Raw genomic sequence first — 21,936 nt, forward strand, 5'->3', positions numbered from 1 at the left:
ATGAGATCCTAGGGCTTGAGAACAATCCTCTTTGGCTTGACGCTCTACCCTCCGGACCCACTGGGGTGAAGGTCCTGTCTTCTGGGCCCATGGGTGGAGTTGCTGCTGGGCTCTGCTGGGCAGGGGTCGTGCCCTCATAGTTCTGCTGATCGGCCCCACCCCCACAGCCTTGGGCAGAGGCTGTCTGGATTGTTGAAAGCAAGGCTATGGTCTCCCCTTTTGAAACGGAGGAGGCAGCTGTGATGATCTCTGAATTGCCTTTGGGGTCATTCTTCCCTTGTCTTGAAGGATAGTGCCCATTCACAACAGAATAGCTCTATGGTCCTATCCTGTGAGGTCCAAGAAGTCCACCAGCTTTCCTTTCTTCCTCCCATCTCCTTCTGCTTCAATTCAGTCTGGCAGTTTTCCTGCTAGGGAGGCTGATGAAGTCTGGGATTCACACCCACACTAATCTCCTAGCGTTCTCTTCTGAAGATGTTTTCTCATTTTTTGCTGTACGGATAGGCTGAGAATTTTCCAAATCTTTAAGTTCTAGTTCCTTTTTGCTTAATAATTCCATCTTCAAATCTTTCCTCTCTTCTTGTATTTTTCTATAAGCAGTCAGGAGGAGCCAAGCCTCTCCCTCAACACTTGGCTTAGAAAACTCCTCAGCTAAATGTCCAATTTTATCACTTGCAAGTTCTTCTTTCCACAAAACGCTGGAACATGAACACCATTCAGCCAAGTTCTTTGCCACTTTATAACAAGATCACCTTTTCTTCACTGTCCAATGACATGTTCCTCATTTCTGTCTGAGACCTCACCAGAATGGCCTTTACCATCCATATTTCTACCAACATTCTCTAGGTGAGAATATTTCCGTATTCTCTAAGAAGATAGCAGCTTTCTCTACAGCTCCCCTCTTTCCTTTCTGAGCCCTCACCAGAACTGCCTTTAGAAGTCCATTCGTGACAACCTCAGCATCTTCTAGCACGTGCTTCAAAACTCTGACAGCCTCTACCCATTACCTGGTTCCAAAACTGCTTCTACATTTTAAAGTATCTGTTATAGTAACACCCCACTTCTGGTACTGATTTCTGACTGAGTCTCTTTGGGCTGCTATAACAAAATACTGTAGGCTGAGTGGCTTATAAACAATGGAAATTCATTTCTCACAGTTCTGGAGGCTGTAAGTCTGAGATCAGGGCACTAGCATGTTTGTGTTCTGGTGAGAGCCTTCTTCTGGGTTGCAGACTGCCAACTTCTTGCTGTGTTCTCACATGGTAGAGTGAGCTAGGACTCTGGTCTCTTTTTATAAGGTCACTATTTCCATTCTCGAGGGCCCCACCCTCATGACCAAATTAGGTCCCAAAGGCCCCTTCTCTTAATACCCTCACATTGGGGATTAGAGTTCAACATATGAATTTGGGGGACACATTCAGTCTATAACAGATGGTTTATACACTAATTTTCATTGCTAGAGCATCGTATGTACCAGCTGTGGTCATGGAACAAAAACAACAATGATCACAACTGTCATTTATAGACACTATCTGCACACCAGGTCCTGGGAGGGTGCTCTGCAAACATCACGCCATTTATTCCTCTCAATAGCCTCACCATCTCCATTATATAGATGAGAAAGCTGAGGCTTAGAGAGGTTAAAGAAATTCTAAAAGTTGCCCAGTGGTAAGTGGCAGTATCTGGATCTAATCACAGCTCTGTGAGGCTTCAGAACCTGTGCTTTATTAACCGGACTCAGCTCTGGCATTCTGAGGAAACACATGCTGGAGATACATGGCTTATCCCTGGCCACATGGACCGACCCTGGGTGGCCCTGGCTGACTGGCTCTGTGCTCCCTGAGCGAGGAGTTAGACCCAACAGCTCATGCAGATGCATGAGCCCATTTAACTGATGTGCGCTCCTTGCCTTGGAGTCTCAGTTGGGAAATAGTGGGACCCAACAGCACCCCTTGGGAGGTGGAGAGGCAAGCTAACCTGGGATGTCAGTGACATGACGGGATCCCCTCCCTTGCTTTGCAATGTCCTGCCCAGACACAATATCGGAGAGAAAGAGGCCTCCGAAGTCACCTGGCCAGAACACGCATTTCACAGATGGGGACTCTGGGGGTGACTGGCAGGCAGGGTTAGAGACAGGTGCTCTGGCTTTGCTCAGCACGCGTCAGCAGCCCCAGGCTCTCCACAGGTGCAATAAATAACCTACTGTCCCAGCCGTGGGCACTGCCTCCTCTCCCGCTCCTGTCTTCTGCCCTCTCCTGTCTGAGCCAGGGCAGGGCCTCTTACCCTGGGCCTGCCTCCACCGGCTCAGGACTGTGGGTCCTACAAATGGTAAAGGAAATCAGAGCTTGGGATTTTTTTTTTTCCCCGCCTCAGATGTCTATTTCCCAGTATCCCAGAGACTCTGCACTGAGTCTTCGGGTGAGCTGAGCATCTGTGCTGTCTGATGAGGGCCACTGTAGGACCAGAGGCAGCCACAAGGTGGCAGGCTCTGCATGCCTTTCTTTGGAGAACAGAGACAAGTTCCTAGGGCTCCTTCCGAATGGTTCCTGGTGCAGGCCTCAACTAGGGAAGGAGAAAGGGCTTTCCATCCCGCAGGTGCTGCAATGACACCAGGTCACGGTCAGTTTGGAAGCTGCAACAAGTCTTGCGAGATCAAGCCACTGGCACACAAATGGCTCATGAACTCAATGGTTTCCCGGCCGAACCTTTCCTAAGATTCCAGGGAGTGCTCACAGGTGCTAACTGTTGAGGTTTGGGAGTGGGTGGAAGAGGGCAGAGATGGAGGTGACAGGACAGATGGGGGCATCCAGCACCCTCTGCAGAGGCCCAGCTGCCCATCCCATTGCCTTGAGCAGCTCCCACAGGAGGATGGCGCAGTGTGAAGGCTTGGGGCTCCTCCAGCCCCGAGGCTGCAGGAGCATCCCTGGATGCCATAGCTCGGCCTCTGAACCCTCAGGGTCATACCACAAATGACTTTTTGTCCTTTCTCGTGACTCACGAGCCTTTGATGGTGAATTCACTTCTCGCGCTGACATTCCTTCTGGAGACAGCACATACCAGCCATCAGAATTAATCATCTCTTCCTTCACAAGGATTAGTAAGTAATAGTAATAGTAATTAGGCCTCCTAATCATGGTTGCCCATCAGAGTGTTGTGAATTTAGTGTGATCAGCCCACAGGCCCAGAGCATCCCTGGGGAAGTGATGACATCAGGTTTCTGTCAGAACCCGAGGAGCAGAGGACCAGCCCCCGGGCTGCGGTGGGTCCATCAGGAGCAGCCTCTCTGGAGCTCAGGGGAGACAGGTAGCTGGACTCTCACTCTCCTGTTCCAGCAGCTCTTCAGTGGCCCCGGAACACTCGCCTGCTCGTGGAAGAATAGTGTCAGAGGGACCTCAACGCATCTTACGGATGAGACGAGGGGATCCCAAAGGGGGAGCTGGCTTGCCCGAGGGCCAGCACCCAGAAGAGCACCCTTTGTGTAAGTCTAAACTGAGGGGACTCCTTGCAGGTAACCCATGGGGAGCTGATGGGCACCTTTGAGATCCAAGGTTCTGAACTTCAAGGTTCAGGATCTCTTGGCAAGCACATCCAGGGGTCTCCTTAACTTGGGATACCTAAGGAATATCCAGGAAGGCCAGGCCAGGATAGGCCCTGCCTCTCAGACAAGGTAGATGCTGGGGGAGGATTCTAACGGTGTTTCCCGAGGAGATCCTAGGAGGCCTGCCCAGTGGCCAGTTCTTAGACCCATTCCAGGGTGGACACTCTCTCAGAGAAGCTGTCAGAGGGATGGACAAATGGACAAACAATAGAGAGTGGCCTTGGCCAAGAGGGAGCATGGGAAGAGGGGGTGGAAGCATCGGGAGGAGGATGAGAAAAGGGGGAAAAGCAACGTAGGGTGGGAGGGGTTAGGTAGAGCAATAAAGTGGGGGAAGGGGAGGGGAAGAAGGGAGTGAAGGAGTGAGGGGGAGAGAGGGGGAGGCAGGGGAGCATGGGGGGCCGGGGGGGAAGGAAGGAAGGAAAAACCGTGGCTCAACATGGAGCCTGGAGCTCAGGCTGAAGCTGCAGCTAGTCCCATTGTTAACCCCAGAGTTCAGAGCATCACGTTCCCTTCCAGGGCCTCAGTTTTCTCATTAGTGAAATGGGATTGATTTCAGGGTTTCTCAACTGAAATGATGGGGCCAATCATCCCATCCTTGGATTGGAGTTCCCAATCCAAGGGAGCTCTGGTTTTCCAGTCAGAGGTTGGCCTTCTAAGGAGCCATAGTTTTGCTCTTTGAAAATCTTGGTCTCTTGGGAAAATCAGATCGTGGACACATGGAAAGAGTGGGGACCCCAAGCAGGAGGACCTGGCACTTGAAAGAATATGAGGAAAACACATTTGTACGAAATAGTGCAGAGTATGAGTGGGAAAGTGTCACCTTCTGCTAAACAACAGGATACACATGTGTCCCTAAAGGACGGTCATGGTCATTAAGGTTAAAGGAAACTGATGTGAGGAGTGAGGGGTGAGGGGTGGCCAGATGCTGACAGGCCTGGGTTCCAACCCACCTTTTATTAGCTGGGTGACCCTAGCAAGTTAATTGATCTCTTGGAGCCAGAGTGTTCGCATCTGTAAAATGGGCACAACGATAGCACATACATCACACACGTGTTCAGTTCCTGGCCCTTAGAGCCCTCGGTATATGACAGGAGATCTGATTACCGTAAGAGAGGAGAGCCTTGGAGAAGTCTCCTTGGAGAATTTAAGGACACCAACAACTAATCCTCCACAGTTGGCTGTTCACAGAGAATGTCTGTGAAGCCACGATGACCGGGGACAGGGTCTCCTCCCTGCCTCACCCCTGGTAGAGCTCTGTGAGCTCTTCTCTGCCAGCTTTTTAAAGCAGTGGTGGGTGACTTCTTCATCAGAGGAGGAGCCCAAGACCTTGCCCTTGCCAGTCTCTAGCAGGACCCTTTTCCTCTCACCTGTCCACTGTAACCTTTCCACCCACAATGAATGGTATCTGAACTACTCTGTGGGAAGGAATTTAGGGGTGCCGACCGCTCATAGCCCAAGTGTCTTAACAGACACTTTTCAGGACACTTGGTTATCTCTGCCAAAGGTTAGAGATCCCACCAGAGCACCAGCTGCCACCACAGATGACAGAGCCTGAACAGCGCCCCGAGCCTACCTGAGAGTCCATTCCCCAAAGACCCTCCTTCCAGCATCATCAAAAGTGCTGGGGGTAGAGCTCAGGGAGTATGATTTGGGGAGAAGCTCCTATAGGTAACCTGATACACGCCTTTGAAATTCAAGGTTCTGAGCTTCACTTGGCAGGCACGGTCTATGTCTACCTTATAGCCCTAGAGTAGTTTCACCGGGCCTTTCCCAACACACACACACACACACACACACACACACACACACACACACACACACACACACACACTTCATTGTCTTGAAGCAAAAGAAAAGTTAGAGCTGGAGCTTCCTATTTGCTGGGCAGGATACTCCTACCAGTAGGAGCTTGGAAGAAGAAAGAAAAGAAGCTGGAGAAATAGCCAGGGGTTCTGAGAAGGCTCACACTGGGGAGGAGGGCTTATTCTCGTGTGGTGGACACTCGAGAGGCTCAGATTGGAGCCAGAGCAATGACTGCGGGAAGCTCTGGGCTGGTTGGACTAGTGTTTTTCAGACATGCTCTGTGGAGTCCTGGGGTTTCAGGGAGGGGGCCCAGTGTGGGGCAGCAGGAAGATATTAGGGGTTGGAAACTCAAGTATCCCAGAGATTAGCAGGTACCCAAGGGAAGGCACAGAGAGGGCCCGTGTGGGACACTAATGCCAAGCTCTGTATTGCCACGGAGAAGTGCAGCTGCCTACTTACACTGACTTTAATTTTTTTTAAAAAAATGAATGGACTATTTTTTTTACAAAAGTTTTAGGTTAACAGAATATTAAGCAAATAGTACAGAGAATTCGCATGTATCCTCTCTCTCCCGGCTTGTATTTTCCCCTATTACTAACATCTTGCATTAGTGTTGTACGTTTGTTACAACTGATGAACCATTATTACTAACTGATGTCCACAGCTCACGTCGGGGTTCACTCTTTCTGTTGTACGATTCTATGGATTGTGACAAACGCATACTATTGTATATCCATCATTACAGTATCCTACAGCATAGTTTCACTGCCTTAAAAATCCTCTGTGCTCTCCCTATTCATCCTTTCCACACCTGCCCTCTCTCCCGGCAACCACTGATCTTTCTACCTGTGTGCATAGTTTTGCCCTTTCCAGAATGTTGTAGCTGGAATCATACAGTATGTAGTCTTTTCAGACTGGCTTCATCACTTAGTGATATGCATTTAAGTTTCCTCCATGTATTTTCATGGCTCAATAGCTCATTTCTTTTTATCATTAAATATAGATGTACCATTTGTTTTGTTTTTTCATTCACCTTTTGAAGGACATCTTGGCTTGCTTCCAGTTTTAGGCAATTATGAATACATCTATAAACAACCATATGTAAGTGTGGATGTAAGTTTTCAACTAATTTTGGTAAACACAAAGGAGCATGATTGATGAATCGTATGGTAAGGGTATGTTTCGTTTAGTAAGAAACCACCAAACTGTTTTCCCAAGAGGCTGTGCCATTTTGCATTCCCACCAGCAGTGAATGAGAGTTCCTGTTGCTCCACATCCTCACCAGCATTTGGTGGTATCAGTTTTCTTTTATTTTAGCCATTCTCACAGGTGTGGAATGGTGTCTCATTATTGCTTTAATTTGTATTTCCGCAATGACATATGATACAGAGTATCCTGTTATACACTTATTTGCCACCTGTATATCTTCTTTGGTGATGTGGCTGTTCAGATCTTTTGCCCATTTATATATGTTTTTCAAATATTTTCTCCCAGTCTGTGGTTTATCTTTTCACTCTCTTAACAGTGTCTTTCACAGAGCAGCATTTTCCATTTTAATATAGTCAAACTTATCAATTTTTTCTTTTGTGGATCTACATTGCCTTTTAAAACACCAGCGTAGCCAAACAGAACACACCTTGCCGGCTGTTAACCTGGGGCTTAGGGGCTCACGTTGGAGATGTTTCCTAAAGCTAGAATACAAGCCAAAGTGCTGGCCCTGAGGGCCAGGTTGGGGGATGTGAAGAGGTCCAGGGAAAATGTCAGCCAGGTGGTGGACAGCTCTCTGGTTGGCTGTTTTGTTTTGTTTTAAGAATAGTTTCAGATTTAGAGAAAAGTTGCAAAGATAGTACAGAGAGTTCCCGTATACCCCATACCCAGTTTCCCTCATTATATAATCTTATATTAGTGTGGTACATTTGTCACAACTAAGGAACCAATACTGATACATTATTATTAACTACTGTCTGTTCGTTATTTGGATTTTCTTAGTTTTTCTGATCTAGTTCCCATCCAGGATAGCACATTACTTTTGGCCATCATATCTCCTTAGGCTCCTCTTGTCTGTGACAGTTTCTCAGAATTTTCTTGCCCTTGACAGTTTTGAAGAGTACTGGTCAGGTATTTTGTAGAATGCCCCTCAACTGGGACTTGTCTGACATTTTCCTCATGACTCAACCAGGGTTATGGGTTTTTGAAAAGAAGACTATGGAGGTCATTGCCATTCTCATCACGTCATCGGATCAGGGACACCGTCTGGCAACCCTCTCCCCAACCCCTTTTAAAAAGCTCTACTTCAGGGCTTCCCTGGTGGCGCAGTGGTTGAGGGTCCGCCTGCCGATGCGGGGGACACGGGTTCGTGCCCCGGTCCGGGAAGATCCCATATGCCGCGGAGTGGCTGGGCCCATGAGCCATGGCTGCTGAGCCTGCGTGTCCGGAGCCTGTGCTCCTCAATGGGAGAGGCCACAGCAGTGACAGTACCGCAAAAAAAAAAAAAAAAAAAAAAAAAAAAAGCTCTATTTCACATTTCCAACGTGAGAACTCAGCTCCTGCTCAGACCCAGGCAAAGGGCGTTCCTTGGCAGTCGAGGCCGAGGCCCCACTCATGCTGGCCTGGTCTCTGCCATGCAGACAGCGGGCCTGTCTCAGGGATGGACGATGGATGAGGCAGGTGTCATTGGCTCTACCGCCCGCGCTGTGTGGTTGGAAAGAGACAATAACGCGGGTGGCATGAGAAGGAACCTGCCTTCAGAAGGTATGTGTGTGGGAAGTGTAGTCTGTGCTGGCTCAGGCCATCACTCAGGGACACTGGCTCTGGGCGTCCTCATGGGAGGCTGCCCACGTCTCTCCTGAGTCTGTGCTAGGACAGAGTCACTAACCAGAGGTCCCTGGGTCCTGGCAGGCTGACTCCCCTCTGCCTTACCCAACACCCCCTCCACAGGTCCCCCCTCCCTCGGCCTCCCACTACTGCCAACCACTTCTTCCTACCCAGCGGCAGGACCAGGGCTTGCACAGTTTGGTTAAACTGCTTCTCTTGTCACTGTGGCAGTAGGTCCACTGGCTGTCAGAGCCGGAGGGAAAGGGCCGGGGTGGGGGAGGGGGCGCGGCACTCCAGTGAAGCCTGAGAGCCACTGGCCTGAGTATTTTCAACTACTTTAACAGTGAAAGTCACTCATCTTCCCGGATCATGCAGCCTACACTTAGAGCATCAAGACTGGGTTGAGGAGAGGTAGGGCATCTTTTCTGGGCATCCCAAACCCGTCGCAGGGTTCTCCCCTTACCTTTTGTTAGAGAGAAGCTGGGACCTTTCGTGCTGGGATTCTGGCATCTGGGGAAAGGGTTTCATGTGATTCAATGAATTCACTGCTGGGGAGTTTACCTGTTGGTCCAAGAGAAAGTTTCACAGTGTAAGCATGAATCTAATGGCATGGGGAAAATGTCTTTGATGTTATTTCTTGAAGGGAAAAAGCCAGCTAGACAAGTTGGTATGTACATGTGTGGGAAAAAAATAAATCTAGATGTAGTCATGACCTTTATGATGGGCATCAAGACATTCTCTTTGGATGGCAGGATAATGGGTAATGTTTGATTTATTCTTTGTACTTTTCTGTGTTTTCTAAGTTCTCCAAATTGAGCCTGTATCACTTTTTTTTTTTTTTTTTTTTTTTTTTGCGGTACACGGGCCGCTCACTGTTGTGGCCTCTCCCGTTGCGGAGCACAGGCTCCGGACGCGCAGGCTCAGCTGCCATGGCTCACGGGCCCAGCTGCTCCGCGGCATGTGGGATCCTCCCGGACCGGGGCACGAACCCGTGTCCCCTGCATCAGCAGGCGGACTCCCAACCACTGTGCCACCAGGGAAGCCCTGTATTACTTTTTGAAGCTCAGAAAAAGTGTTTAAAATGTGATCTGACAGTTCTCCAGAAGTCCTTTCTGGCTTTGCTTTCCTTCGTCCCAAAGAGATGCTGGCAGTCAGGAGCGATGCATTCCTCATGCATCATGCAAGTGGGGGCAGCTCCAGCAGGGTCCTGGAAACCTTGCGTGTCTCCACACAGGTCTCCTGAGCGGTGATTAAGCCCCAGCTGATCTGAGTCTTAGCAGAATGCCCCGCGCTTCTCCCAGAACATGAGAGCACGGGAGGCTTGCGAGCAGCTGCTTCCAGGCCATTTCCCACTTCCTCCCCATCTTGCTCAGAGGCTGTTGTGGGGCAGTTTCTCATCACCTCCTATATTCTAATGAGGGTTAAGCCTTTTTACCTGCCCCACTCAGGGTACACCCGCCGGCTAGAAAGTGGCTTAGTGGCTGCATGGAATTGCTACGGGGCGGCCCACCATCTCTGCTGTGGTCACCTGGTCCCTTCTGTTTCAATGACGTCCCGTGGTGGGGGAGGTGACACCTTGGCTACCCTGGCTTTCACTGTCTATGCGAGTAGTAATAAACGGTCTGAATCCATCAGCCTCGACTGGACTCTTCCTGGGTCACACGGGATGACGGGATAATCCTCCTCACTGTCCAGTGGCCGGATGCCCATGGGCACCGGCAGTGGCTGATGGTCTCACCCACTGATGACCTCCCGAGGGAGGTTTCTTAACTGGAGAGCAGGGACACTGTGCACGTGACTGGGAACCAGTGACATCTTTATTCTTCCTAACGTCTACCTGAAATTTAACATTTCTTTCGATGATTAAATGTAGACAACAAACCACAGTAGAATGGGTGGTACCAGTGACTCCGCCACCAGTAGAAATTACAGACATTTTCAGATCACATTACAGTTGTTGCAGAAATCTTGAAATATTGTGTTCATCACTACTTTGGAATTGTGGTAAATATTGAGCCCCCCAGATCTTATGAATTAATGCATCTGTAAAATGGTATACATATTACTATACCATAACTTTGCTGCTAAAATATTGTGATAACTGTATTTCCATCATATTGGGTTTTTTTTTTTTTTTTTTTTTTTTTTGCGGTATGCGGGCCTCTCACTGTTGTGGCCTCTCCCATTGCGGAGCACAGGCTCCGGACGCGCAGGCCCAGCGGCCATGGCTCACGGGCTTAGTTGCTCCACGGCATGTGGGATCCTCCCGGACCAGGGCACGAACCCGTGTCTCCTGCATCGGCAGGCGGACTCTCAACCACTGCACCACCAGGGAAGCCCCATCATATTGGTTTTATTTGTCATCTTGTGTATTTAATTTTATCCAAATATGTTTCTCCATTGTCTGGTCACGAGGCCACTCGGCAATGTATGGGTTACTGCTCGGTTGTGTCCTTGGGACACTATCTTCTCTGGCTCTCAGTTTCTTGTCCTTAAAATGACACAATCAGCCTGTTAGAGAATCTCTAAGGGTTCTCCCAGCCACACAAGTGGTAGGATTATGTGTATGTCATCTCTTTTATTATACACAGCTGAGGGGTCACACGAGGACAGCTGGAACTGGGGTTGTGTACGAACATTTCTTGACAGGTTATTTTAGGCTTCATAATATTATAGAGAACTTCTAGGAATTTGTCTAGGAAATATGCAAGAATGTATCTTCAAATACTTTTCTAGTGAAACGACCCCCAAGCAACCTAAACATCAAACAATAGGAGAGGGCTTCCCTGGTGGCGCAGTGGTTGAGAATCCGCCTGCCGATGCAGGAGACACGGGTTCGTGCCCTGGTCCGGGAAGATCCCACATGCCGCGGAGCAACTAAGCCCGTGAGCCATGGCCGCTAGGCCTGCGCGTCCGGAGCCTGTGCTCCGCAACGGGAGAGGCCACAACAGTGAGAGGCCCGCATACCGAAAAAAAAAAAAAAAAAAAAAAATAGGAGATTAAATATATTAGAATAAATCCATATGCTTGAACAGTGACAGCACTGGAAAGATGTCAGGGAATCATGCCATGGAAGAGGTGGCATGCTGGACAACTAAGTAAAAACAAAAGCCGTTTGTAATACTTGAAGACTAATATGATTCTATTTTTATAAAAGCATGTGGATGTATATGCATAAGAATATAAAATAATATAATCCAACATATTAATATCAGTTATCCTTAAGTGGTGGGATTATGGCGATTTAACTTGTGTTTTTCTGTATTTTCTAAAATTTATACCATATATACATATACACACATACATACATATATATGACTGTAATAAAGAACAATCGGTATTGTCACTGCATCTCAGGAAGCAATGGTGGCAATCCATCGGGTTGGGGAGCTACACCTCCCACCCCCTACATTTCTATGCGTCGGGCGCTAGCAAGGAAACAGTGAGCCCCTGACCACTCACGTTCCTTGTTACTAAAACGAGCCCTCGCTTCAGGAGGTAGGGGCTGAGAGCACGTGCACTGTGGGTCTAAGCCGCCATTCTTCTTCCTCTGCCCCCCCAACCACCCCACCATGGGGCTGGGGGTCTGGCCCCTCCCTGGCTGCCCTGACGTTCCTCAGGCCCCAGCACGAGGGCGGGCTCTGGGGCAGTGAAGGGGCGTGGCTGCCAGTACCTGCAGGCTGGTGGCCTCCTCTGCCCACCAGGCTTCAAACTCTTTCTGCAGCTTCACTTTGGCTTTGTCCATGAGTAGCTGCAAGTGCTCAATCTCCACCTTCAGCGCCTTCAGGTGCGTGAACATGGCTTTATACCTGCAGTGGAGTCAGAGAGGAGTCTTGAAAGTCACTGGCAGGGAGGGAGGGCTCTAAAGAGACTGGCGGCGGCAGGGCCTGAGCCTCAGAAGCCTGCCCATGTAGCCTTGGTGCCTGGGGCTGGGACCTTACAGTTGCCCACCCAGGCCAGAGTACGCTGCCAGCATGTGAGCCCAGAGCCAGGTATTTCTGTCCCGTGGGCCGTGGGGCTCTGTGTGTGAGATGACTAACCCCTCTCCAAGAAGGTTAAGTACCATTACGGGGGCACTGAAGGGCAGGCATTGCTCTAGGCCCTTGCCGTCTATAAACTCATTTAATCCTCTTCACAACCCTATGAGGAAGGTGCTATTATCATCATCTCCCCTTTACAGATTTGGAACCTGAGGCATGGAGAGGTTAAGGAACTTGCTCTACAGCACCGAGCTAATAAACAGAGGAGCCAGGGTTTGAACCCAGGCCATCTGGGGGTGGGGGCAGTGTGACAGGGTGCGCTCAGGGTACATGCTTAGCCAGCCCAGGGGTGGGTGGTGTGTGTTACAGTGACAGCATTGCCCCCTTGAGAGCAAGGAAGGTTTCTTGTTTGGTTTCCCCCAAACGTCTCCATGGCAGAGGAGATGGCTGTGGAATGCCTAAATGCATGAATGAACTGAGAAGCTTGTATCAGTAATGACCAGATGTCTGTTTATGCTTGAGGTTCCTCGCTCTGCAGGTTAAATCATTCTGGGGCCCTAAATGGACGCAGGAGGGTCTGATATTCTCTGGACACCTTGCAGATAAGGAGCCTGAGGAGCGAAGTGGGGGGATGGAGGTCCCCCATGGTCATACTTCTGGGCTCCCCTAGAGGGCAGCAGCAGACAAGACTCGCCGCTTCCTGGGCTGCAGCCTGGGCTGGGGCTGCGGAGGCCGCTCTCCCTGCCGGATTCGGGGATCCCAGCGCTGGAGCCTGGCTGGGCCTTCTGCGCCCCGCTCCAGCCCCACCCTGCCTCGGCTTCCTGCATCTCACGACTGCCTGCTGAAAGGTGGCACCTCCTCCAGCTATTTTAGGACCCGCTTCCAGAGTAGCCGCAGGCCTGGGACGGGCGTGGCCACCCTGCCCTGCCCCACAGCTCCAGGTGGCCCCGAGGGGCTGGGGTCAGGGTGTGTGTGGCGAAAAGAAAGGGCACCTTCTCTTTTCTTCCTCCAGTTGTGATCGAAGCTTCTCCTCCAGCAGGTCTGGCGTCGAGGGCACAGGTGTGTTTTCTGAGATACCTGGAGAAGGGAGATGCTGATGGTTCCCTCCAGCGAGGAAGAAAGGTCAAGGGAGAGTGTGATGTTTAGAGCGGATGACACAGTCATCGTGCGTCCCAGGTGAAAGGGGACCCTGTGAGTCCTTCTGGGGCCTTTGGATGGGCACTTGTTTTACCCACCTCCTCTGGGTGGCAACCTCTGCTCGGCTGAGAGCCCCAGAGGAGGGTTCCATGGTTATGCTCCATCCACTGTCCCTCCCACTGTCCAACATCTGTCACTGGAAGGGAATTCTTCTTTATATCGCTACCAATCCTTTTACCATGGAGTTCACTCGTTTCCTCTTGAGTCCCCAGGGAAGATGCAAAACACCATTTCCCCCTCCTCTGATACTGAACCCTTCATAAACCAAGAAAGCACCACTAAAACGGCTCACATCTTACTTTGCATCAGCTGAGGTGCCAAATTCTCCAGCCTCAAATCATGTCTCCCGTTTTTGACTTCCCTCTGAAGCAGTGGTTCTAAGCCCGATTAACCCAATGTGCACCCAGGGCTGAGAACCATGCTCAGACGCCCTGCCCACAGGGCCCTGGCAAGTCCTATAGGTGAGGGCCGTGTCCCCAGACACGCCAGCCACCACTGCTGGTTGCCGGGTTGCCTGCTCTGGTTGCTTGCGTGCTTGTCTGGAGCCCATCCTTTCCTAGCCTGGTGGGTGGGGTCTGTCTATCTTCCCAGGAGGCTCTCGGTGGTTGTATTGCATTTCTCAGCCTCAGAAGGCATCTTAGGAGTTATGCAGCCCCACTTTTTACTCTTTGGAGGGGAGACTCTATCACACGCTAGGTGCTTTCTGGACATGATCAGACTTAATCCTTCTGGTATCATTGGAGGTATTGTGACTCCCCTTTTACAGATAAGGGCATGGAGGTTCAAAGAGGTTAACCTGCCCAAGGCCGCATGGCTAACTTGAGGAGCCTGGATCCAAATCCAGGTTTGTTTGGTGGGAAGGCTCTCGATTCAGAAATTCTTTCGATAACATTTCTGAGGATGGTCATCTGCTTTCTCCCCCAACACTGCCGGGGGTGGGGCTCAGTGATTTACACTGAGGCTACCTCGTTGCGGGCAGCTCTGTTTCCTCTTACTTGGAGCTGAGACCTGCCCCACTAACTTCTTTTCACCTCTCCTTTGGAGCTCCGGAGCAGCACAGTATGTCCTCCTTCTTAATCTGAGGGTTCTTTAAATACTTTAACAGCAACAGCAACAACAACAAAATACCACATGTGCCTGGAGCTTTATGCCCAGGCTGACTCCGCCTAATTCTCTCACCTAAGCGCTCAGTAGCAAGGTGACTTTCTAATCGATCTGAGGTACAGAGCCTGAATCTGGACATCGTACTCCAGATAGGCCCGAGAGGGGCAGGGTAGAGAAGAGTTCTCCTAGCCTTGAAAAATTTACGTTCTATATTTCTATAGGAGGTGAATTACTAACAATGACCATTTACTGAGCGCCTTCTATATTCCAGGTTCTGCCAAGTTCTACTAGACGCTGGGCTAGGTGGTCTACTCATCTTATTGCTAATTCTCAAAATAACTGAGCAGGGAAGGCATTACCATCTCATTTCAGTTAGATTCTGAGGCTCGGAGAGGTTGGTGAATAACTCAAGGTCACAGAGCTAATAAGTGGCAGGGCTGGGATTTGAACCCAATTTTTCTGGTTCCAAAGAGCTAGATGTTTATACCAGGCAGCCCCCTAGCACTGTTTTTGTTTTTCAGCAGCTTTGTCATTGTCATGGCCATGTCAGTTTGTCACTGTCTTCTATTAAGCTTGCGGTCAGTTTACATACGTTCCTATATTTATGAGCGGTTGTCAAAACGCATTCTACTTCAGTGTGATTATCCTTTTAATCACAAATGCAATATTTCCCATTTATTGGGGGTTTAGCCTGCTGTGAGGTCCTTATTCTGGCATGCCTTATTCTTTCCCTTTCAGCTGCTTTTATGTCGTTATCTAACTCATTGGATAGATAAGCTAAGCGGATCAGGATTCTGTTCTTTATCTGCCAGGCACCTGTTACTCTCTGTCCCTTGTGTCAAGTATCACCTGTCACTTGTAAACTGGCTGAGCAAGTGTCTCACTCATAGATACCATAGACTTCCCAGCCGAAGACTACACTGTCCCCCATGCTGGTGCATCTTAGTGGCCCTAATGAGCCAAACTGCCTGTCCTCGTCACCCATGGTCCCCCAGGTCTAGGCCCTGGAAGCCCCTTGAGGGCAGGGACTGGTCTCTCTGCTCTTTGTATCTCCCCAGTGCTTTGTTTGTTCAGACTCCACGTCCAGGGTACCCGCAATGCTGCCTGTGCTCACTGGCCCTTGTCCTCTCTGGGAAACGTCAGACCCGATAAACTGAAGGAAGTATCTCAACGCCAAACTGATAATGGTAGGACTTGAAATAGAATATTTCCTTTCCTAATGGTTTCAGAAATGGACACATGTATCTCCGAGTCTGTTAAAAAAGAAAAGCTGCGGCTCTCCTTTGTCCTTTTAACACTTTTTGACCCCATACCAAGGAACCCCCTGAGAGATGCAGTGAAGATCCTGCTCTGGGGTGAAGGCTGGGCCAGTGAGGAAACTGAGGCCAGATCAGGTAGGACCTTGAGGGTCTGGAAAGGACGTTGGCTTTGAGAGAGCTGAGAGGCTGGAGGGCGTCGAGGAGAGGAATGGTGTGATCTATTCCTTTGATAGCAAAGCCAAGTAGTTGTTTTGCTGGTCAAGACAAAGCTGCTCCAAACTGAAGGATAGTTAATGTGAGGTGGCGCCAGGGTGGTGAAAGGATCTGGGAAAGAAAGCTGGGGCAAGGGAACTTGGGCAGCCAGAATGAGGGCACAGCATACCCCCAAGACACAAGCTCCCCGCGTTGCCACGACAACCAAAGGGGCCTCTTGCCAAAGTGATGTTTGCTGAGTGAAGTGCATTGTAACCTCACCAGGAGACGGCCCTGGCTGCTTCTGCTGCTTCCTGAGGCTTCCCTTTATCAGCGGTCTCTCAAGAGAAAGAGGGGCTGGGAACTCAGAGGGAAACAGACAAAGCGGCTGAGCAGAGACAGAGGAAAAGGGAGTAAGTAAAGGGCAGTTGTGCTTTGCAGGTCTCCATGCCCACTGGGACTGTGGCCAGGGACAGAACCTCCAGTCACCTGACAGGAGGCACAAGGAGTCCTCCTTTCAAGCACAGGACTCTGGCTGGCACGGGAGCACCGAAGGTTGTAGCCCTGAGTGGCCCATGAGGTCACACTGTGAGTCTGTGTGGGCAGCCGGCTGCCACACAATACAGAAGTGAAAAAGAAGGGCTTCATTCCAGCGGCTGTAGATCTGAATGTCACACGTGGTGGAAGCCCTGAGCAGTCAAATAGTAACTGAAACTTCCAGCAGGGCACGCACAGTCCCAGGCTGACCCCACCTCTGATGTGTCAGGGGTTTGGAACCAGCAGCACAAGAACAAAGGGGTGCTTGCTGGGAAGGCCAGCCTCCTGTGGGTCCCCTTATCCCGGGCATGAGTAAAGGTCTGAAATGTGCAGAATCTCATTTCTTTTGTTCACTGGCTTTCTACTGGGGGTGCACCAGAAAATTGCCTAAGGCACTTGTAAAAGCACAGAGACTGCTGGGCCCTACCCCAGACGTTCTGAGTTAGGATTTGATGGTAGGTTCCCCTGTGATTCTGATGCTCACCGCTTGTTAAGAAACACCGTTCGAGGCTCTGTGTCCAGTTTCAATGCAAGTACTCCATGCAGGAGTCACTGAGGATGCAGGACCTGCAGGGGTTCATATAGGATGCTACACGGGGGCCAGCATGGCCCTTTGCCCCCCACCCACCTTCCAGACCTTTGGAAGCCACTGTGGGGCAAAGGAGCTCAGGGGTTTGCAGCAAGGAAGTCACACTCTCTGTAGGGCTGGGCTGCCTGCACTTAGCCCTTGCAGATGGTGGATATCCGAATAACGATATCCACCATGTGGCTGCTCTGTGGCTCTTATATAACAAGCCCATCACAGATGGGGAAACTGAGTTCTGACAGGGGAAGTAATCTTCCCCGGGATCGCACCACTGGTAAAAAGAGCTGGAGTCAGGACCCAGCTCTGTCTGACTTCAAAGCTGGTGCTTTTTCCTTTGCAAGCGACTGGCATAATGAAAGTAGCCATGGGGCAGATCACTGAGGTCGGTATTGACTTGTCCTTGGTATCTGAAGGCGATGCTCTTTTCCATGAATGCCTTTCAGGTGCGGGGCTGGGGCTGAGAAAAAGCCTCAGGCTCTCCCCTCCGGTGCCGGCCTGTGCAGACTGCCCTTTCCTACCCGAAACCACGGCCTGCACGCTCCTCCCACTGGGCACCTGTAGCTCGCCTGATGCGTGTGAGGAGTTTTCGCTACCCACGTTACCCACGGGAGCCTGGCCCCCCAAGGCAGCCCCCAGAATACCCAGAGCCAGCCTGCTTGTCTCCTTAACTGTGTGTTAGGAATCCTAAGGAAGGCGGTATTGACATTTCCAACCAGGCACCAGCCGAAAGGGGCCCTGTGGGCTTCCGTGGAGCAAAGGCCGGTGCCCTGCGCGGGAGAAGGCCGTGAATTATGTGGCTTTACCGTGGCAGACGAGACGGCAGAGCCACGGAGGCATTCCAGCAGGTGGCCTTAGCTATCCAACTACGGATTCGCTCCCTGAACACCCACTCTGGGCCTCCTTGGGCTACACTGTCTCACAGAGCCCAGATCACTCAGCCTCACCTTGTTTCTGAAGTCAAAGTGTCTATTCTACCCAAGACGGATGATGTCAGTAGCTCAATTACCACAATGGTCAGCAGCTCAGAGGCAAAGATTCTGGCTTCCCAATCAGACCATTTCCTGTTTAATGGCTCAAATTTATTGCCAGCTGGAGTGATCACAGGCTGACAGGCGCTCAGTGCCACCATGCGTCTTGGTGTTGATTTTGTGTAACACCATCGCTGTCCACGGCAGGCTCGGACTCAAGGGCGTGGTGAATACCCTGCGGACCCAGGGCTGTGGCTGATCGCTGCTCGGGTCCCTACTCACCACCGCCGTCCTCCCCGCGGGGAGAATGGGGCGCTCTCTGAGAGCACAGATGGCCCAGCTTTAGCACAATCAAAATCCTTCCCCATGCTGGTTTGGAGCCTGGACTCTGCTCATGGAAGGCCAGCTGAGTCCCTTCCCTCCCGAGTAACCTCCTCTGCGTCCACTCTGGGCCTCTCTGCCCACGACCAGACCCCTGGGATGGTGGCCTCTCTCCTTCGGCATTACTCCCCTCCACTGCATTCCTGGAGGAGGATGCGGCCCACACAGAGGGTCAGTGTGGACTTGCAAGCGATACAAGGAAGACCCCAGGAGCATCCCGCATTCACAGGAAAGATGCTTCTAGTCTCCTTACTCACTTCCCGACCAAGATCACCTCTGCTCAAACGGAAGCTGTCTCCTTCTCCCAACTCTCCACAGTCCTTTCTGCTGGGACCCCAGCTCCATCTCTGCTTTCCGGTCAGCATTCTCTGGTTGCAGCCACTCAGAGCCTGGCACCTCTTTCTGAGGCTCCTGGTACCCTCTCCCCACCCCCTTCAGAGGCAGCCCTGTGCAAAGGCTGCTCCTGCCTGCATCCTGCCCACTGAGGCCTCCTCGCTCCTCAGAAGTGTGCCGACATTACTGAACTCAGGGTTTCTCTACAAGCCCGAGTCCCTTGGCAATTCTACCCTCTGTCACTTTCGCCTCACTGACCAGTGTTGACCACATGTCTTAATCTCAGTGGCTTTTCAGAGAGACATTAGTAGGAAGCTTGGCATCCCTAAAACCCAGCTATATCCTTGTCACACTGGACCCAGCGAGTCTGGAGTGTTCTCAGGACACCTATGACCTGTTGGGGAGGGCAGTTTTCCCCACACCTATGAGGGTGAGCACAGGCCTTCCTCCTGTGAAAACCTCTAATGATAATGATCAGTGGGGTTTGGTCAATTCTCTGGATTGGCTTGTAAAAGAAATTTTAGGACTTCTAGGAATTGAACTGAGAATCCTTAATAAAATCATCTCCCTCCACTTTTGGAAAACTTATCTGCTACTAGCTAATTTGTAAGCCAATCTGTTCATTTGGCAAAATTTTGTTGTATTTCAGAGTCAAAAGTGAGTTCGGAAACAGACTACACAGTAGAACTGGCACATTTTCAAAGTGAGGTGGCAAGAGTGGGCAGACAACCAAAATGCGCACATTGATGTTAGTAAAGGGCCAAAAGAAATTTCTGGAGAATTTTTTTAAACACCCTAGTAGTTTGCCTTCAGCCCACCTTATCCGCTTCACCGGGGGTAATGTGTGTAGAGATCCTTCCCAATGTAGGGAGGGGGCTTGAAGGAGACAGCTCAGAAAGCTTGATGAGAACCCTTGGGAATCTGCTGTGTGTTTGTGGTGTGGTGTGTGTGTGCATGGTGTGTTTGTGTGTGTGCGTGGTGTGTGTTGTGTGTGTATTGTTTGTGCATGGTGTGTGTGCGTGTTGTGTGTGCGTGTTGTGTTGTGTGTGTGCACGGTGTGTGCATGGTATGTGTGTGCATGGTGTGTGTTGTGTGCGCATGGTGTGTTGTGTGTGCATGATGTGTTTTTGTGTGTTCATGGTGTGTGTTGTGTGTGTGCATGGTGTGTGTGCATGGTGTGTGTGTTGTGTGTGCATGGTGTATGTGTGTGTGAGTAGTGTGTGCTGTGTGTGTGCATGGTGTGTGCTGTGTGTGTGTGGTGTGGGCAGAAGTGTGACTCCCCTTAAGAACTCTAGAGGGTGGGGCATGGGCTGATGCTGTGTGAGCAGCAGGAGCGGAGTGGCTGCCATTTCTGTGGAAAAAGCATGGGCTCCAGCACGGAGGAGAGTGTTAGGGTCACCTGAGATCAGAGGCATGCTGGCAGATGTGGGACAACCAGCTCTCTGAAGAGAAAAGGCCCTGATTTGTAGTGTTTGCCAATGTTTGTGGTGTGACTGATTTCAAGCCACCAGCATGATGCTTCTGGATCTGGAGATGGGAGGAGATGCCCATGGTCCGTGCTCGTGAGCCAGAGTGAGCGGGTTCTAGCACAGCACTCAGACCCTCTGGCACACCACTTAAAACTTAGATCCCTTTTAATAAAGCCACCTAGAGGGACCTTAGGAGAAACAAACCTGGCGGTGGACCACGGGAAGCCTGGAGGAGTTGGGTCTGTTCCTTTTGCTTCTCCAAATCCACCCTCCGCCCTCTCCCCTTCTGTTCCTCACCCCAGGAGCCTGGCTGGTAGAGAACAGTGGGCTTCCTTACCCTCCGCCCTCTGGCTGGACTCAGCCGATGGGGAACACGGGCAGGGACTGGAGCATGGGAGGAGACAGGCTGAGGTATTTCTTTCCCCAGACATCTCTATAGAGGCCACAAGCTGAATGCACTGCTTTACTGAAGGTCACAGCTCCTATCAGATGGCCACAGCCTTTCTGTACAGCCATTTCTTCTTTTTTAATATCTTTATTGGAGTATAATTGCTTTACAATGTTGTGTTAGTTTCTGCTGTATAACAAAGTGAATCAGCTATACATATACATATATCCCCATATCCCCTCCCTCCCACCCTTCCTATCCCAGCCCTCTAGATGGTCACAAAGCACTGAGCTGATCTCCCTGTGCTATGCGGCTGCTTCCCACTAGCTATCTATTTTACATTTGGCAGTATATATAAGTCCATGCCACTCTCTCACTTCGTCCCAGCTTACCCTTCCCTCTCCCCGTGTCCTCAAGTCCATTCTCTATGTCTGAGTCTTTATTCCTGTCCTGCCCCTAGGTTCTTCAGAACCAATTTTTTTTTTTTTTAGATTCCATATATATGTGTTAGCATATGGTATTTGTTTTTCTCTTTCTGACTTACTTCACTCTGTATGACAGATTCTAGGTCCATCCACCTCACTACAAATAACTCAATTTTGTTTCTTTTCATGGCTGTGTAATATTCCATTGTATATATGTGCCACATCTTCTTTACCCATTCATCTGTCGATGGACACTTAGGTTGCTTCCATGTCCTGGCTATTGTAAACAGTGTTGCAGTGTACATTGTGGTACATGACTCTTTGAATTATGGTTTTCTCAGTGTATATGCCCAGTAGTGGGATTGCTGGGTCGTATGGTAGTTTTATTTTTAGTTTTTTAAGGAAACTTCATACTGTTCTCCATAGCTGCACAGCCATTTCTGTCTTCAAGTTTCCTAACTGCTCACTCCCTTGCCCTCTTAGGCCTGATGCTTCCTGCCTTGCTGCTGTTATTACCTCTGGGGTACTACGATCTCCTTTGTGGTTTCCCTACCCTCTGCTCACGACTTTGTCAACAGGACTTTATTCAACTCTCTTCACAATAGCTAATTTGAGTACTGCCACTTGCTTCCCATTTGGACCCTGACCTGTACAGGTAAGCAACTGTCCAAATGGGGTGCATTCCCTCGAGACAAGGAATGTGTGGGTGAGGGGCCTCCAGGGACCCGTGAAAGTACCCCGAATGAGCAAGAGTCAGCTTTGAACATTTGCTGGGCCCAGAGAGCACAAAGCTGTGTTACAATGGTACCAGTTAAGTGTGATCTTTACCAACTGCCTTTCCTCTCTTCCTTCTTATCTCTAACTCCTTCAGGGGAAACAGCTTAGCAGGCTGAGGGAAGAAG

The 21,936-nt window shown here is 50.3% G+C and overlaps 1 protein-coding gene across 2 annotated transcripts in view; it reads right to left on the reverse strand.

The window, feature by feature from the left end:
- KIF6 (kinesin family member 6) overlaps window positions 1-21,936 on the reverse strand; it is a 400,730-nt gene that overhangs the window by 9,769 nt on the left and 369,025 nt on the right. The window contains exons 17-19 of one of the 2 annotated variants that reach the window (XM_067006146.1): window positions 13,188-13,272; window positions 11,889-12,024; window positions 8,679-8,776 (exon numbers count right to left, since the gene is read on the reverse strand). In XM_067006146.1, coding sequence (XP_066862247.1) covers window positions 8,679-8,776; window positions 11,889-12,024; window positions 13,188-13,272 — 319 coding nt within the window. The remainder of the gene's footprint in view (window positions 1-8,678; window positions 8,777-11,888; window positions 12,025-13,187; window positions 13,273-21,936) is intronic. The other variant, XM_067006147.1, reaches the window with a different exon arrangement.

This window comes from Kogia breviceps, chromosome 10, assembly GCF_026419965.1.
Source record: "Kogia breviceps isolate mKogBre1 chromosome 10, mKogBre1 haplotype 1, whole genome shotgun sequence".
NCBI lineage: Eukaryota > Metazoa > Chordata > Mammalia > Artiodactyla > Physeteridae > Kogia > Kogia breviceps.